Consider the following 17,659-nt stretch of genomic DNA (forward strand, 5'->3'; position numbering starts at 1 on the left):
TAAAATCTTACTGTGTTCAAGGACTGAGGAGCACAGTAACATAGATTTATCCCCCTTCTAATTGCAGTGGATCATTAAATGTCAATGTCTTAACACTTCAAAACCTGCTTTGCATTATTTTTCAGTTTGTAATCTAACCTATTCCACTTACAAAATGTGCAGCCTGCAGTCTCTGTAACATAAAGGTGTTCAAATATTGTGATAACAGATAAGGTAAAAGACAACCTATCTTCCCTAAAGACGACCTCAATTTGAAAATTTAACTAGAAATATTCTCGGTTGACATTTACATTTTTTTATCAGAAGTGGAATAATGTGATAAGAATAGTCTGCTGCTGCATGATACAAAATACTTGGAGATCTCACAGTAAATTTTAGTAACATGAGTCATTGCATTCTCAAGGCTCAGCATGTATTTAAAGCAGTAGATTGTAATAACAACAATACAGTTGTGGTGGATGTACTTGATCCCTCCAGCCAAACCAGCAGCAATTTGGTCCAGGCTCCAGAGGAGGCAATGGCCTGAGCCATAGCCAGGCCAAGAACTCCTTTTAGGAAATGCACAAGGAAGCAGAATGGCACACTGAACACTGATAAGTTGTGGGTGCAGGGAGTCTTTTCCTACTGTACGCAATTTGACTGCAAGTCAACCACTTTATTCTGTAAATATGACAGCCTGGGCAAGCCCACTTTGAGCTCTCTCTGCTAAATAAGTAGGCTGTATGGCAATGGTTTTATTACTCACAGGTCAGTGGATGAGCCCAATTTAAGTTTAATATTAATCATTTAGCTTAAGTAAATGCACACTAAATATAATGAATCATATAGAAGCATAAGGTTGAATGATTTTTAACATACTCTCTGCTTCATGTTACTTAGTAAGCTGGATTTGCTGAAATCTTAAGTTGCAAAGTTCTGCTCATATTTACCAAAAGCAACTACAAACTCTGCTGAACACTTGCAATATAAGGCCTGCTTTGCACTTCGCTGAGAAGGATTTATTCAGACAAAACAGAACCTGCAAAGCTATGAACCATAAACAATGTCCACAGCTAAACAAAACAAAGAGGCACGTATGAGATCAGTGAAAAGGATCTAATAAGAAGCAAGAAGTCAAATATTGCTATTGGACTGAATCACAGTATGAATGGTCTGTAAAGATATAAAAGTCCATGGTTTTCTATACTCTGCGCAGGTACCCAGCTTGAGCCAGCGCTCCTACTATTGTACTCCTCCCCTGAAAGTTTGCCTTCGGGGCTCTAAAATACAGACTTCAGAGCAAACAGAGAAGCAAGTAGAGAAGAATCCTGAAATTTGCACCATGACAGGCATCAGGCCTTGCCAGAAAGTTTGCCTCTGGAGTTCTAAAGCACAGACTCTGAAGCAAACGGTTACCAGGGCGGTAAGATGTCTGAAAGTTTGCTTTGTGAACAGGTACAGGCACCTGGAAAGAAAGTAAGCAGCATTCGGCTTGGCATATTTCCCCCATGCAGTAAATAACAGAGTGAATCTGCCACCAAACTCTTTTAAGTCGTACTTCTCTTTGAGAAATCTAAACACTATTCTGCAGTAAGCAGAACCCTAAATCACTTCCCTGCAAAAATGGCAAATCTGCATCATTAGCACTTAATTTCTCATGTAGTTCAAAGACTGACAAATTTACTGATGTCCAGAATGCTGATAAAAAAAAACAAACAAACAAAAGACCAAAAAAACACACACAGAATAAAAAACAAAAACCACAAACACAATGAACTCCACAAAAAACCCCTCTGAAAACCAAAATCAAAAAACCCTCTGAATGTAGCTCATTAGTACTGCTAATTCAGTGTACTGTTTATTCATCGGAATGAAGTTTTTTAAGAAAACAGTATTAATTCATAGGATTTTTTTCTTAATGCACACTAAATTATTTAATGTTTTATTAGAAAAGTATCCTGAATACTGAGCAGTACCTCTCAGTTTTTTATTTAGATTGTCAGAGGAACATTCTACATACCACACTACCTGATCAGAATCCTAATAGAGTACCCTTCTTGTGATTTTACGTCAAAAGGACTTCAATAGTTACCAGGCTTGCATGAGTTATTTCTAAGTAGCCTATATCAATAACCTCTGAGCCTATTTGTTGTGACACTGCTCATGTTATGCCCATGAGATGTATGCCAGGACCAGTGGCTGTTTCCATAGAAACTGCAATAGTTACTTCAGTTAAGGGAGCTGAAAACAAATAAAAAAAAAATTTGGAAGTCTTCCTTACGAGTCATGCATTAGACTTCTAGCACTACAATACATGAAGGTCAGATTCTGTTTTAGAAAGCCTGTATGTATTGCAGTAGTCTTGTGCCTAGTCTACCTTATGCAATACGTAAAACTCAGAGGTAATATACCTAGTGATGTTTATTGACAGTGATATTCTCAAAAGTTCCTTGAACACTATGGGAAAGACAAGAAAAATCTGACACAAACAAAATCTTTTCAAAACATGAAACTACATTTTAGTTTCCTGTCAGGTTGAATTCTTCCCATCTCTCTTACTCCTACTTCCTCCTGTGTAAATATTAACTCAATTTGCAAGGATGTGTTATATGGCACTCAAATGCACACCCTCCTCACAATCTAGTAGCAAACAGAAGATTACTTAATTTAGGATAATGCCTATCCAACACAATGAACTATGTTTTTAAACAGGACGCTTTTCTTTCACAACTACTTTGCACGCAGCATCCAGACTAGTAAGTAAAGAAATAGCATTCACGCACTGTGGCACACAGACACACCCTTAGGTCAATGGCCAGAATTTCACTCAGAAGAGTTTCTTACTGCAAAGGAAATGAGTTGTCTTTCTTTAACCAACTTCTCTACAACACAGCAGGGAAAAAAAAAAAAAAAAAATTATGCCAGAACACAACATTCTTCTCCCTTACTCTCAAAGCACTCAGTTTTCACATAGAAATCACATTTTAAATAATAGTCTTCACAGGCTAAGACTCACCTTTTGGCAGTTTTATTACATTGAGTATTCCAGAAACTTCAATGGCATAGCAACTTTATATATAACATATCCATAACAAATACATATAATTGTTTAATGGGATTTTCATAACAGTAGTAAAATTTACATTTCTTTGATCTGATTAGTACCTGTGCAGTAAAAATGCTGATCATCCACTCCATCTGTGCATCTTGTCCATGACAACATATATACCTAGAATGCAATATATAATTAACAAGGAAAACAACAAAATCTCCTGTTGCAGTAAAACATATTAAAAAATAGGCCTCTAAACAACTTCAAACAGTGCTTACATTTGTTTATGAATGCTGTCTATATTTATTATTGACATTCACATTAGAAGACAGGGAAATATAAATACTTCAAATTATCACTTTACCCTACTTTCAAGTGAAGGCATGTGCTTTATTTAAAGCACATGCATAGGTTTAAAATCTGTCATTCTAAATTTATGAAAACTGTTTGCTTTATAGCCACAGAAGGGAGACAGAAACAACCCCAAGAGATTACCAAAGCATTAGGACTGTTTAATTATTTCAGAAAAACATTGCAAAAAGTCAATATGCAAGGAAAATAATGCCCATTAATTGTCATACATTCTTATTTTGAAATTGAACATTTCAACAAGTATTAGACACTGAAGTTAAACCAATGCTGTGTTTTGCGTTTACCTACCACTGGTGCTTTTCAGAAAATAATGCGAGTCCCCAGCTGAAACAAATAAAATTTTCAAAAATTAGTTCCAGAAACTCAAGACAGGGACACATTCCTCAAAGTACAGAGAAACACTGCTTTCATGTAGTGCTTTTAACCAAAAAGATAAAAAAATACAAAGTTTAAATGTTTACTGCAAATCTAGAATGAAACTGTGGGTTTGATGATGGATTTTGCTCATTTTCTTACAGTTGATTCCAAGGTAAAAGAACATTCTGTTCTGGGCAAAGGGTTACAGCCAAGCCCTGCAGATGACGGCTGACTACTTGCCTCATTTCGGCTGTGGCTGTACTTTCTGAAAGCTGTGGGAAGTAAAACTGCAAAGACGGTGCCCAGCAAAGAGTCCTCTACAGTGTGGAAGTCAGAGAGGGAAGAGAGGCAGGCTTGCACTAGAAGCAGAAGGAATCATACAAGCTTACGGAGATTTAAAAATTGTTAGAACAAAGGGAGTAGGTGCACAATGAAGCTTCTGAGGTGAAAGAAACACGAACGCTCCTGGAGACCCAGAAGACACTTTACAAAATCTGCTTTTGAAAGTAGACTGAAAATAAATGGCAAGAAAATAACTTATTTGCAAAGAGTCATTTACATAATCTTTTTATGCCTGTTCTGGACTAATGTCCTACTCATTCTGTGTTTAACTCAAAAAAAGAAAACAAACAAACCACCACAAAAGAAAACAAACAAAAAAACCCCCCACAAAACAAAACAAAAAAACCCAAAGAAAAACAAAAACAAGCAAACAAAAAAAAAACAAACAAGACACCACCAACTTTTTCTCTAACAGAACTAAGCTTTGAGATTTACAGACCTTTTTGAGGCGTTTTGATGTGCCAACTGTAAAGGAAAAGTTCAAGTAGATCTGTTTAAAGGCTACAGTCAACTTAGAATCCCCTTAGGATAGGATCCTATGTACATTGTCTCAGTGCCTCAAAGCTTTGACCAAACAAGTACTGGAAACACCTGAGAAAAACAGGTGTCATTTATCACTACTCTTTTCCAGAGACATAGTCACTGATGTTTGTAAAGGGCACTGTAGTCTTCAGCTAGAAGAAACATCAAAATAGCAAGGTTCCAGAGAAAGTAAAATCCTTTACTGAACAACAGGGACTGTCACTAAAGGCCATGACTAGTTGGTTTTCTCTTGTCTCGTTCTTTTTGGTGCAAAGAAGGTGTGTCTACCAATCAAATGCAGGACACATACTACAAAATTAAGTGAGCTAGCAGCACACATATCCGCAAAGATAATACATTTAAGATTAAGAAAAGCCAATCAATAAAGTAATTTCCTAGCAGAGAAGAGCTAACATGTAATACAAAAAAAGAGATAGAAACAGAACAAATAATATTATGGAGGGTAATTTAATTCAGCATAGTTCAACTGGCTTCTTGACTTCTCCTTGTTCCACAATGTTTTATGTTCCCCTTTCTTGAGGATACTGCAAGTACCTGGCTACACAGCGTTTTAACTTATTTTCTTCTCTATTCTTACTTTGTTGGTGGCTTCATTTTCTTTTTCACTCCAAGATAAAGCTTCGTGGAATTCACAGGCAACACTTTTTCAGGTTTGCTAGCCTGCAAATAAAATAAGATTCTAATTATTGTATCAGGAATGTGCAAAAGAGAAAATGCCACATGGCCATCTTTACAGTTAGACTTCTTTCATGAGCTGCACCCCTTTTTTCTAACAGATCATTACATTTTTTCTCTCTTTCTATTCCATTAACAAAGTCTGACAATCTCTACTATAGGAAGCAGACTAATGAAGAACTTGAGGTCCACATGAAGGCACAAAACTCTAACATAATTGAAACAATGAAGATGTGGTGGTAACATTTACAAAACCGGAGTGCCATAATACAAGGAGACAAGCTCTTCAAGAGAGACAGTCAAGGAAGACGAGGAGCGGGGTTGCCCTCTGTTAAAGGAGCTCTTCTGCAGGATGGACAATACTATGGTATTTCACAGAATCAGAGAACAGTTGGAGTTGGAAGGGACCTCTGGAGATCATCTAGTCCAAGCCACCTGCTAAAGCATGCACATCTAGAGCAGGTTGCACAGAACACATCCAGGCAGCTTTTTACTATCTCCAGAGAAGGAGATTCCAGAACCTCTCTGGGTAGCCTGTTCCAGTGCTCTGGCACCCTCAAAGAAAAGAAGTTTCTCCTCATATTCAGATGGAACTTCCTGTGTTTCCATTTGTGGCCATTACCCCTTATCCTATCATTGGGCACCATTGAAGAGTATGGTGCCATCCTCTTGACACACAACTTTCAGATATTTATAAGCATTGATAAGATACCCTCTCAACCTTCTCCAGGCTAAACAGGCTCTCTCAGCCTTTTCTTATAAGAAAGATGCTTCAGTCCCTTAGTCATCTTCATAGCTCTTTGCTAGACTCTCTACAGTAGTTCCTTGTCTTTCTTGAACTGGGGAGCCTAGAATAGGACGCAGTACTGCAGACATGGTCTCACTAGCGCAGAGGAGAAGGATGACCTTTTTTGACCTGCTGGCAACGTTCTTTCTAATGCACCTCAGGATACCGTTGGCCTTCTTGGCCACAAGGGCACGTTGCTGGCATGGTTAACTTGTATACCAGGACTCCCAGGTCCTAAGGTGGTGGTGGAGACTGAACTTGGTGTCCTTTGGACCAGCATTCTGCAACCTGGCCACTGGTCTAACAGAGATCCCCACCCATTTGCTTCAGCCCACTCAATCAGGATGAAAAAAAAGCAGATGAAGCCTTTAAACAACCCAATGAAGTCTCTGGATAATAGATTCTGGCTCTTTGGAGCAGGGGATGGAGAAAGCAGGGATTTGCTCTCCCTGGTATCTTCTGGAAGGGCAACACAGTGGGACACTAGCAATCCAGCTGGTCTTTGGAAGGTGTCAGGGATAAATTCCTGACACTGGAGAGGCCAACAAGGGGCAACGCACGGCTGAATCTGCTATTCACAGGCAAGGAAGAAATAGTCAGGGATGTGACAATGTGCAGTATTGGCCATAGTTACCATGAAATAATAAAGCTCAAGACCTTGAGGGTGAAAAAGATGACAAGTTAGCAGACAACAGAAGACCACAGAGATTAGAAGAGCAATATCTGGCTTTTTCAAGGAACTGATAGGTGTGTATCCATGGGAAGATGCAACTCTGAAGTATGAAGGAGCTAAGGAAAGCTGGTAAGTCTTTAAGGACAGCATTTTCCAAGAACAAGAACAGTTCATCCCTACAGTCAGGAAAACAAGTAGATTTATCAAGAGACAAGCCCAGTTAAACAGGTAGCTCATGGTGGAGCTCCAATGTGTACAAAGCCTTTATACAGCAGGTGGAAGCAGGGAGAGACTGTGAAGGAAGAAATTGAGAAACTGCCCAGGACATGTAGACATGGTGTTAGGAAAGCCAAAGCTCATTTAGAATTTTGATCTGCTACTGACATTAAGGGCAACAGGAAGAGTTTCCACACTGGTACATCAGTAATAAAAGGATGAACAAGGAAAACGTAGACCCAATACTGAACAGGGAGAGTGAATTAGCAACAGCAGACACAGGTAAGGCTAAGGTAATTTAATGTCTTTTTTGCATCAGTCTTCACACCAGCAAAGTCTCCTAGGCCTCTACACTTACATACAGGGTTCAAGAAGGAGAATGACAACTGTACCAGAGGAGCACTGGACAGAATCAGGAAAGACTTGAGAGAATTTGTCATGCAAGTCCATTGGATCAGACAGACTGCATCCAAGGGTTCTGAGTGTACTGGCTGACATTCTTGAAAGGCTGCTCTGTGCCATCTCAGGAATGTCAGAGACCAGGGGCAACTGCTGGTAACTGGAAAAAGGAAAACATTGCATCCACCCTCATCATCAATCATCCTGGAATGAGTTTTCTGGAGCATGTTTCTGAGCATGTGGAAGAGAAGGTGCTACTGGAGAACACACAGCATGACCAACATGATTGATTCCTGCAATAAAATGACTGGACTTGGGGATGCTGGGAAATAGTGGATGTAATTTACCTCAACTTTATCCAGGCTTCTCACACTGTCTCCCACAATATTCTCCTACCCAAGTCGGGATGTTACAGTCTGCATGGGTGGACATCAGACTCAGAGGGTGACAGTTAATCAGATATACTCCAACTGTGGACCTATGACAAGGGAAGTACTGCAGGGGTCGGTCCTGGGACCTGTCCTTTTTAACATCTTCGTCAATGACCTGGAGAAGTCAAGCATCAGGTTTGCACAACAACCCAGAGGACCCATCAGTATGCTTGGTGGTATGGCTGAGTTCCAGAGGGTCCTATACAGGACAAAGAAATGGGCCAACAGGAATCTTACAAAATTCAGCAATGACAAATACCAAGTTCTGCACTGGGGAAGGAAAAAAATCCTCCAGTGACACAGACTGGAGAGCAGGTCTGCTGAGAAGGACTTAAGGTTTCTGGTAAGATAGCAAGCTGGGCAAAAGCCAGCAGTGTGCCTTAGCAGCCAAGAAGGTCTCCTGGGCTGTGTTAGCAGAAACACAGTTGATAGGCTGAGGAGAGTGATTTTACCCCTCTCCTCAGCACTTGTGAGACTGCACCTGCAGTCCTGTATCCTAGTTTTGCACCCCCAAAAGAAAAAACTCTGGAGCAAGTTAAGCAGCAGCCTACCAAACTGCCTGGGGTTGCAACACTTGCCCTGTGAGGAGAGGCTGACCAAACAGCAGCCTCCCAGCACCTATAGCAAGCTATCAAAAAAACCAAGTGAGGCTCTTCACATCATCAGAAGATGACTACATATGAGGAGAAATTTTTTCCCATGAGGACAGTCAGGTATTGCAACAGGCTGTCCAGAGAGTTTGTGCAACCTCCACTCTTGGGGATTTTCAAGACTTATCTGTACCAAGCCCTGAGCAAGCTGTTCTGACCTCAGTTGCCAGCCCTGCTGTGAACAGCAAGTTGAGCTACTGATCAGAAGTTCCTTCCTTCCTTGTTCCTTCTTGAATAAACTACCTTTAGCCAATCTACAATATCCATACTAGGTATGAAAACTAAACACGCCTGGAGTACGAAATACTGAAAGGAAACAATGAAGTTCTCATGTATGCTATTGTACTACAGAACACAATCACACGGCTTTAGTAATTTCATGTCAAGTGGTTTAGCTTCCTATTTAGGAAAAAACAAAAAAAACCCAACACAAAACCAAAAAAAAAACCCAAAACAAGCAAACCCAAAACCAAATTATTAAACAAATCTTATAATCCTAGTACATAAAGATACTTCATAAGATCCTGGATTCTCAGTTTCTCCCTCTACAGCTTTTAATATCTAACACTCCAATGTGGGGAAAAAGAGACAGAAACTGAGAAGCCATAAACATTTAAAAAAACAAAACCAAAACACCACACAACAGTTGTATCATTTGTCTTCTTGTGTAACTTCTCGCTCAAAACAGCAGTACTGCCAGGATGAAAAAAAACACCCCTACAAAACACACTATTTAGTTAAACAACAGTATATTTCTCACAAAAATGCACTTTAAGGAAGACATTTGTCTCTACGTGAGCTTGTCTCTTAACAACAGTATATTAAAGCAGTATGCTATTTCAGTCAACTAGCACAACGTTGTAATTTAACATACAATATTTAAAAAGTGAAAAGTTTCCATGATAATCTCTCCTGAATGAGAAAAACCCTTAACAGAATGTATCTCCACCTGCACATACAAACTTAATTTGCTGTTAATGAGAATATATAAATTAATTAGTACAGGCAGTCTTATTAAATACAACTTCCCATCTGCAATGTCAAGCTTTCCTACTACTCATTTCTAAATATGACTAAAATTAAACCAAGATTATTAGTGGCAGACAAACATCTCAAAAGGAAACAAAAACTGATATAGACTATTTTGTCAGAATAGTATTTCCATTTGCATTTAAAAAAAAATGTAAAGCCATTTAAAAATAACACTGTTCAAAACTCCACTTGAGTTGGGAATTTAATGTTTTATAAATCAGAATGGCTAAAAAAAGCAGATTGGAAAGTAGTACAACAATCCTATCATAAACTCTTCCCAAGATACTAGTTAAGGTTTTATGGGCATATTAATTTATTCTCCCATATGTGCCAATTTGAGTTTTAGCACTGCATTATGAGACACTATTTTTGACATTCTGGGGTCATTCTAATTAAGATTATATCCACAGTATCACAAGAAAATACAATATTTCTTTTTGCATTAGCTTACTTGAGCAATGGATCTGTTTATGAAAAAGTAGTTTATGAAGGTCAGTAAGTAAACCCCTGTATTAACTGCATGGGCAAAACCAGCAGTCAGCAACAATAAAAATGCTTTAAGACTTTTTTTTTTTTTTTTTGTAAAAAAAAAAGCAAACAAGCAAACAAAAAGCCACAAACCAAAACCGAACAAAAAAAAACCCACCACAAACCAAAAACCAGAATTTATAAAATCTAAATGAAAACATAGTTCACAATGTATATTAGTTTCATACTTTGATACAAGCTGCATATACCCAAATACACTTTTTAAAGAAAACTCTCATAAAATATCTAAAATCAAACCCTCCACGCTTTAAAGCATGCTAAAATTTGCTTCTTTGTCATTGTGAGGTGTATCTAATTATCAAATACTAGTTTTCAGAGGACTCAGAATACATCTGAAAACTGTTGGTAAGCAGGAGAAGATTTTGATACTGTATTGAGAGTTATTGCTTCCTATAATCTCTTCTGTCATGACACTTGTAGGTATAAGAATCCTACTGCTTGTAGTTTCTAAAGGCTTTGTATGAGATACCAAGAAGAAAAACAGCACGCAGCTCATTTAAGTTCTATATTACTTCTAGTACTGCTCTCTACAATAGGTTTCCAAAAAACTCAGTCACAGCCTAAGCTGTGTGCATTCCTAAATATAGGTTTATTTTTATTTTTTAAAGCTTCTAATAATGCATAATTATAATAGCTAAAAAGACTCTCAAAGTTCCCATTTAATATCAGAAATGTTGATTTGTTTGCCTTTCTTCTCTTTTTTGTACAAAAAAAAAAAAAGCTTAAGCAAGTGCTTAATCGTTTGGTGAAGAGTTTGTCTGTTGTACCTTCATATCTTTAAAAAGAAGCAAGTTTCCTTCCCGTAACACAAAATAACGCTCTTGAAATTTGTTTCCAGACAGCAGTTTTGATGGTTCTTCTTTGTACTTCAGATTGCCTGCTTTCACACTACCTTTCTCATTTTTCTCTATCAAGAAAATAAAAAAGCATTTTGTTAGAAGATTTTAGAACAATGGAAGCTGCTAGTTTGTAAGTGCCTCTAGTAGTACTGTTTATCAAAAGATTAAAATTACAATTCCTCTGATCTGTTATTATCTTACATAGAGAGAAAATGAAATTAATTATACAGAATATATAAAGTACCATAGCTAAATGCATATTATATGTTAATATATATTATATATTAATAAGACAGGTATTCTTAAATATTGACACCATTATGACTTCAACTACTGGGGGGGAAAGAGGTCTTCTCTGTTTCACTTCTAAGATAACATGGAAAGAATCCACCAAAACACTTTAAAGGAATCTTTTCAGAATAGAATGTGCAGTTAAGTCCAAAAGCATGACATGGATACTTTCATAAAGATCTGATTTTATCATGATTTTTTCAGTCAAAATGTACACAGAAATACATATTTATTTGGTATTTTGCCCAATATAGGTATATTTTTTTTAACGAGTTTAGCAGCTTTTCCCAGCAAGTCGACTTTCAAATACCAAAAACTTCTGATCACTAATTACAGTAATTACCATGCTAATACGACTCCTGCATATAACTCAAACCAAAACAGTACTTTAACAAACCAATGACCAATAAAAGAAAAAAAAAAAAATCCAACTTGCATCATACAAAGTCTTTACAAAAGAGCATCGAATTCACTTAGGACTTCAGCATCTGATACAAAAATCTATTATTAAGAAGCAGCACACAATATAATCTCAAGAAATAAAGCTAAAATGTTTAAAATAAATCAACACTAAAATTTAACATAAATTACACTTTAATTTGATCAGGAAAGACAGGAATACAGAAAAGACCAACTTTGATTTTTTGCCTAATTTTTTAATGTGTGAAGAGTGGTTTTACACAGACACAGCTAACTACACAAATAGTCATGCTTTGGAAGTGACATTTTCTGTAACACGTACTAATCAAAATTACATATTTTGTCAATCTTCATACATTCTGCTAAATGAACAGTCAATATCTTCAAGTACTCTATGACATGCACAAAGTAAGTATGAGAGGTGACAAGGAATAATTAAGAACTTGCATGAAACATCACTAATGACCATAAAATTCAAGGTATATTGCGTGGTTCCGTTTTGCAGCTACCTGTATTTCATTATTACTTGTTCTTTTTTTTAAAGAACTTGTAGACAGTTATTCCACTGTCCTGGTTTCAGCTGGGGTAGAGTTAATTTTCTTCCTAGTAACTGGTATAGTGCTGTGTTTTGGATTTAGTATGAGAAAAATGTCGATAATACACTGATGTTTTAGCTGTTACAAAGCAGTATGATACAGTGGGGCCTAACAGAGCAGTCAAGCAATTTTCAGCTTCTCATAATGGCCTGCCAACGAGAAGGCACGGAGTGCACAAAAGGTTGGGAGGAGATACAGCTGGGACAGTTGACTTCAACTGACCAAAGGAATATTCTGTGCCATATGATGTCATGGTCAGCATATAAAGTGCGGGAAGAAGAAGGAACGAGGGGATGTTTGGAGTGATGTTATTTTGTCTTCCGAAGTAACTGTTGATGGAGCCGGGCTTTCCTGGAGATGGCTGAACACCTGCCTGCCCACGGGAAGTAGTGAATGAATCCCTTGCTTGGGTTGCATGCGCAGCTTTTGCTTTACTTATTAAATTGCCTTTATCTCAACCCACATGTTTTCTCACTTTTACCCTTCTGATTCTCTCCCTCATCCCACCAAGAGTGAGTGAGCGGCTGTGTGGTGCTCAGTTGCCAGTCAAAACATGACATCAACACATGACTATGTAGGAACGGCCCCAACATTTTAATATAGTGAAAAATGCATTAGTGCATTAGATGCAAGGTGCATGGCTGTGCATGCACAAAAAGTACATCACTGATATCCAGTCTCAAACATCCAATTACGCAAATAAATATTAAAATAAATTTTAAAAAGACAGGTTATATTTAAAAACTCAGAATCAGATTCTACTATCATTGGTACAGTGTAGAGAGACTTTGAGACTAACTTGAAAAACTGTATCTCAGTCCCATCTTTCATATTTGTTGAAAACAAGCCATTTAAAGAGTCATAATTAAATTATTCCTTTTAGTAACCCTAATTATTCACAAAAGGAAGATAATTAAAAATTGCAAATCTAATTCCTTCTTGCTTTATATCTTAGTACAAAGTGAAGTTATAAAAAACATTTCAAAATATAACAGAAATTGAAAAGATAATAAACTTCTTTGATTTCATCAAATAAACCCAACTATTTTCTCATCAGCATGCTAGCCATGAAAGGAAAATCTCAAAAGAAAATTTCCCAGTATTTTTATTAGAGTTTAAGATAGAATCTAAAGTCAGAATCAATACATTTCAAAAATTAAAATCAGAAGTTACTTGGATTGCCTCAGTTATAAGTGCAAATATACACGCACAATTTAAAAAAAAAGTTTTAACATATTCCTTTGCCATTAAAAAGATTTATTTCATATTCAGAATAGAATACCAGTCCTTATCCACACAATCACAAGTGGTGGTGTTGTTTTGTTTGTTTTTGTTTTTAACCATACCAAATGAAAGCAGCATGATTCTTCCACATCTGTACCAAAATGGAAAGTTTTGAATTTCTGCACATAGTTCTCAATATTGCAAAAACTTGTTCTAAACCTCACAGCCTTCCCACCACAGCAAATCTATCATACACTTGATACTCCAAAATATCTTAGAAAAACCTGAAGAAAGAAAAATAATAATCTTCTAAATTGATGATATTCTATATTATTTAGAAGCTAGTATTCCATAACATAAATCTAAAATAACTGTGTCCTAATCAGAATTATTTTTCAGATACAAACTTTACAACACTTGCAAAACTTTCCAGAACTTTGCAACTACGAGGAACTATATGCACTTAATCCATTCAGGATTGATCTACCTATGGTTTAGAAGATTGTGTTTCAAATATCTCTGACTAATAGCCCCTGTTCTCAGAAATCAATACTTCCCACTCAAATTATACAACTCTTTACTGATAAAATTTCAAGGACCTATATACACACACTTCATAGCGAATCTATTCTCTCCTATTTTTCTAACAAATAAAACTTTAATGTTGGAAATTTTCAGATAAGAAGAAAAAGGGTCTTGAAATAGAACTAAGCTATACTGAGTATCTCTTACACCACAATATAATGCACACCTTGCCCTTCTGAACAGCACTTGAAACAGTGCTCCTGCAACAAGTATAAAAAGCTATGGAATACATTGTCAAGAGAGAACAAATAAAGATCTGGTGGAAAGTGGAAAACTAACCATGAATGTACTGAAACTTATCAGTACAAATCAACTAAAATTTTTTCTCCTTCGAAATAAAGTTGACTTCTATACAAGAAAAAATTTACATCTATTAATGAAAAAATAATTTAAAATGGACAAAATTAGAATAAGTATAATAATAATGAAAAAGGAGAATATACTATGTATGAAGAACATGGCAAAAGTTGCACTGACAGGGAAGAAAAGAACAAGTTGCCAGGATGAAACGAGAGCAATAGAATTATTCTATCAGACTCACTATTGAATCAATATTATTTCAAATGCCATGGAAGTCTCTGAAGGAAAAAAGGAAATAGTGCTTATGGCATAAAGCTCTGAGGTAACAGAAAAAAATGGTCAGGGATATTGTGATGTAGTCGGTAAGATTCTAACATAAATTAGAGAAACAAAGGAAAGTAATGGAATTTAATTATAAACATAATATGGAAGTCAGCACAAGCCTTGGTAAATCAGTAACTTTTATAAAGCAGTAATAATTCAGATGTTCTGTGACAGTTTCCCCCAGAGGAACAGCTATAAAATAATTGCCATCTTTGTGTCCGCACACAAATTATCTAAATTTCAGAAAAGATACATACCATTGTAGAGTTTTATCATGTCTGCTGTCAGAAATCTCTTTATTATCAGATATGCAGTGCCAGGGTCTGGAAGCAAACTCCAGTGAAGAACTTGTTCTAGTACATTTTCTGTGTAATGCAGAGGACGTTCTGAAAAATGACAGAGGGGAAAAAAAAAAAACGAAATAGATTTTAAAAAATATTGGATGCCCTTAGAAATTACACATACTTATACATAACACTGTTTCATTTACATTGAACTACAGAAGAAAAACACTGCTTTCAAAATAAGACAATAAGGCACTTCATTGGCTTTCTGCAGCAACACCTTTTTTGGCATGGTCTGCACAGATAATGAATATACTGGGTCTCACTGGCCTAGGCTCAATACAAAAATGGATCATCGTAGCTACCAACTCTCTGCAATCAAAACCCAACGAATTTGGAGCAGCTACAGTGAGGGGGGAAAAAATGGGGGAGGGGAAACTAGCATAGATTATTTGTCTATTAATCATCAAAGCAGACTGAGACAGACTCTTGGTTTCATTACAATCCTCTAACTAGAAGGGAGAAGTATGCTGGTTTACTATGTCTTCTCCCTGTTGCTGCGGTCAGGGAATTTCCAGACTTGCACCTTTATATTCCAGCATCACACCAAGCGTACAGCAAGATTAAAATACCAAAGAGATGAAGGCATGATTGCACTGTATGCATGCACTTCAACACTTCAGTTGCTCAAACATAACTTTGTTGATAGGTATCATCCATCCTAAAAGAGAAACTCTGAGACCCTTTCACAGGATTGAAAAACTGCAGTGATAAGAAAGTCCAGCCAGTACTCCATACAAACCCCAGTTCATATACCAAATGAAAGAAGGGAAGATCTTGCAAACAATCCCTAAATCTGCATGACCAGATCCAGCAGAAATCCAAGTGTGACATGTACTGCAGCACAGCCTGAAGTATCATACCAGAAAAAATTGACGTGGATGGAGGGAAACTGCACAGTTCCTCTCTCTATTCAATCCTTTCTCCACACACACACCTGAAGGCTTTCACCTGCTCAGCAGTAAGAACCTGCTGTATAGAGAGAGCTACTTCCTCCACAAAACCCTCAAACCTGGCTTTGTAGGCTACAACTTCGAGCAGTGGACCCAAGTGTCATTTTATCTCCAAAGAGAGATATTTCCAAAAGTTTGAGTTCACATTTGCATACCAACTTTTGCAGGTCAGGCCTTGAGAAGAGCTGGATACAGCTCTTGAAAAGTCACACCTGTGTGACACTGTCACGGTTGGGTCAGGTAGTCTGGCCCTGTGTCTCTTGAGTACTGAAGGGAAAAGTATGCCACCATAATCTCATTTTTCTTTTCTGCTAGGGTAGATGAATATGAAATGCCAACAGCTGCTTTGGGACTGTCCAGCATTACACTCTAGCAGAACATACTTTCCTGAACACCAGAGCTTTAGAAAGTGGTAGCCACAACTAACACACTTAAGGGACAGAAAAAAATGACCTCTTTTTTTTTTGGATACAAAAACAAAGCAGCAAAGCAAAGCAGCCTGACAAAAATACCATTCTGCAGACAGCAGCTCAATCCCTGCTTCATAAGACCAGTTCTTCTGGCCTTTTTGTTTTAAATGGTCAAACTCAAAAACTTTTCAACTTTTGGGAAACTGCAGAGTCCGTTGCAATAAAGTTAAAACAACTTGTTGCCTTTGTACAAGAGAGAAAAATAAATTTTAAAGAGAAGAACTTTACAAATCAAAGGCAGGAAAAACTAGCAAATCATAACATCTTCCTAGAACACCAGCACTCACAGAGTAAACACCTACTGTTTTATTTATAATTACATTTAAGACCATCTGTCATAATGGATTGCATGGTACATAAATCATCATGCTGAAATGCATTAGCTATTTTACTGGCAACACACCTCATTTACAAACTATCCATCAAGTAGAAATTACTAAAAAAAGATATGCACCCTATTTTGTAAAAGCATATGGTATTGAACATTTTGCATTAGGCTAGATAAAGTTATAAATTATTTCAAGTTTTCCATATGCAAATAATTTAGTTGATTTTTAATATTGCAATTTCAGTATTTTGAACAGGAAGCAGTCAACACATACATCCAATTACCCTTTTACTTAGGTCATCACATGCTGGTAAATATCCAAAACCAGCCATTTTCGCCTTAAAAAACATTAGCTATCAGGAGAAAATTATTTTTTAGGAAATATAAGATTCTAATTTCCTTGCCTCCTCATGGCTCATTTTTAGGGAAGTATATCTTAAAAAGTAAAATAACTCTCATAAAACTTCAGGATCAAGTGTAACAAACTGAATATCACCATGCACTGGATAGGTACCAGACCATGGCAGGAACAGAAGCAGAAAATTCATTTCTGTCACAAAGACACTGTAATGTACCTTTGAAACAAATAAGCAAACTTTGTTTCTGCCATGACATGTCAGAATCTCAACTTATTTGTAAATGCCTTGGGTTATGTGATGTTCAATGATGTTTGTTAAATGATGCTAGTAAGATCAACTTAAAGTAGCAAAGACTCAAGAAATTTTTTAGTTCTTTAGTGTAAAATTTGAACAAAAGACTGCAAAGGACTATTTTTCTCTGTTTTTTTTCTGTGTTTCAGCCTTTTGAAAAATCTTTGAGATTTAGCCATAGCACCACAGGAGTCTTCCTGAGTAAATGCCTCTTACTACATGTATATTTTTATTTTTCAACACTATTAACTCAGTTCACCTGTTCTGATGCACAGATT

General features: G+C 36.8%; 1 protein-coding gene across 1 annotated transcript in view; it reads right to left on the bottom strand.

Annotated features, from left to right (window-relative positions):
• The window catches only part of ARAP2 (ArfGAP with RhoGAP domain, ankyrin repeat and PH domain 2), a 138,273-nt gene that overhangs the window by 13,890 nt on the left and 106,724 nt on the right, over positions 1-17,659 (bottom strand). Inside the window, exons 27-31 of the mRNA XM_065836791.2 lie at positions 14,894-15,022; positions 10,825-10,964; positions 5,223-5,305; positions 3,692-3,727; positions 3,145-3,208 (exon numbers count right to left, since the gene is read on the bottom strand). Coding sequence (XP_065692863.1) covers positions 3,145-3,208; positions 3,692-3,727; positions 5,223-5,305; positions 10,825-10,964; positions 14,894-15,022 — 452 coding nt within the window. The remainder of the gene's footprint in view (positions 1-3,144; positions 3,209-3,691; positions 3,728-5,222; positions 5,306-10,824; positions 10,965-14,893; positions 15,023-17,659) is intronic.

The sequence above is a fragment of the Patagioenas fasciata genome, chromosome 4 (genome assembly GCF_037038585.1).
Source record: "Patagioenas fasciata isolate bPatFas1 chromosome 4, bPatFas1.hap1, whole genome shotgun sequence".
NCBI lineage: Eukaryota > Metazoa > Chordata > Aves > Columbiformes > Columbidae > Patagioenas > Patagioenas fasciata.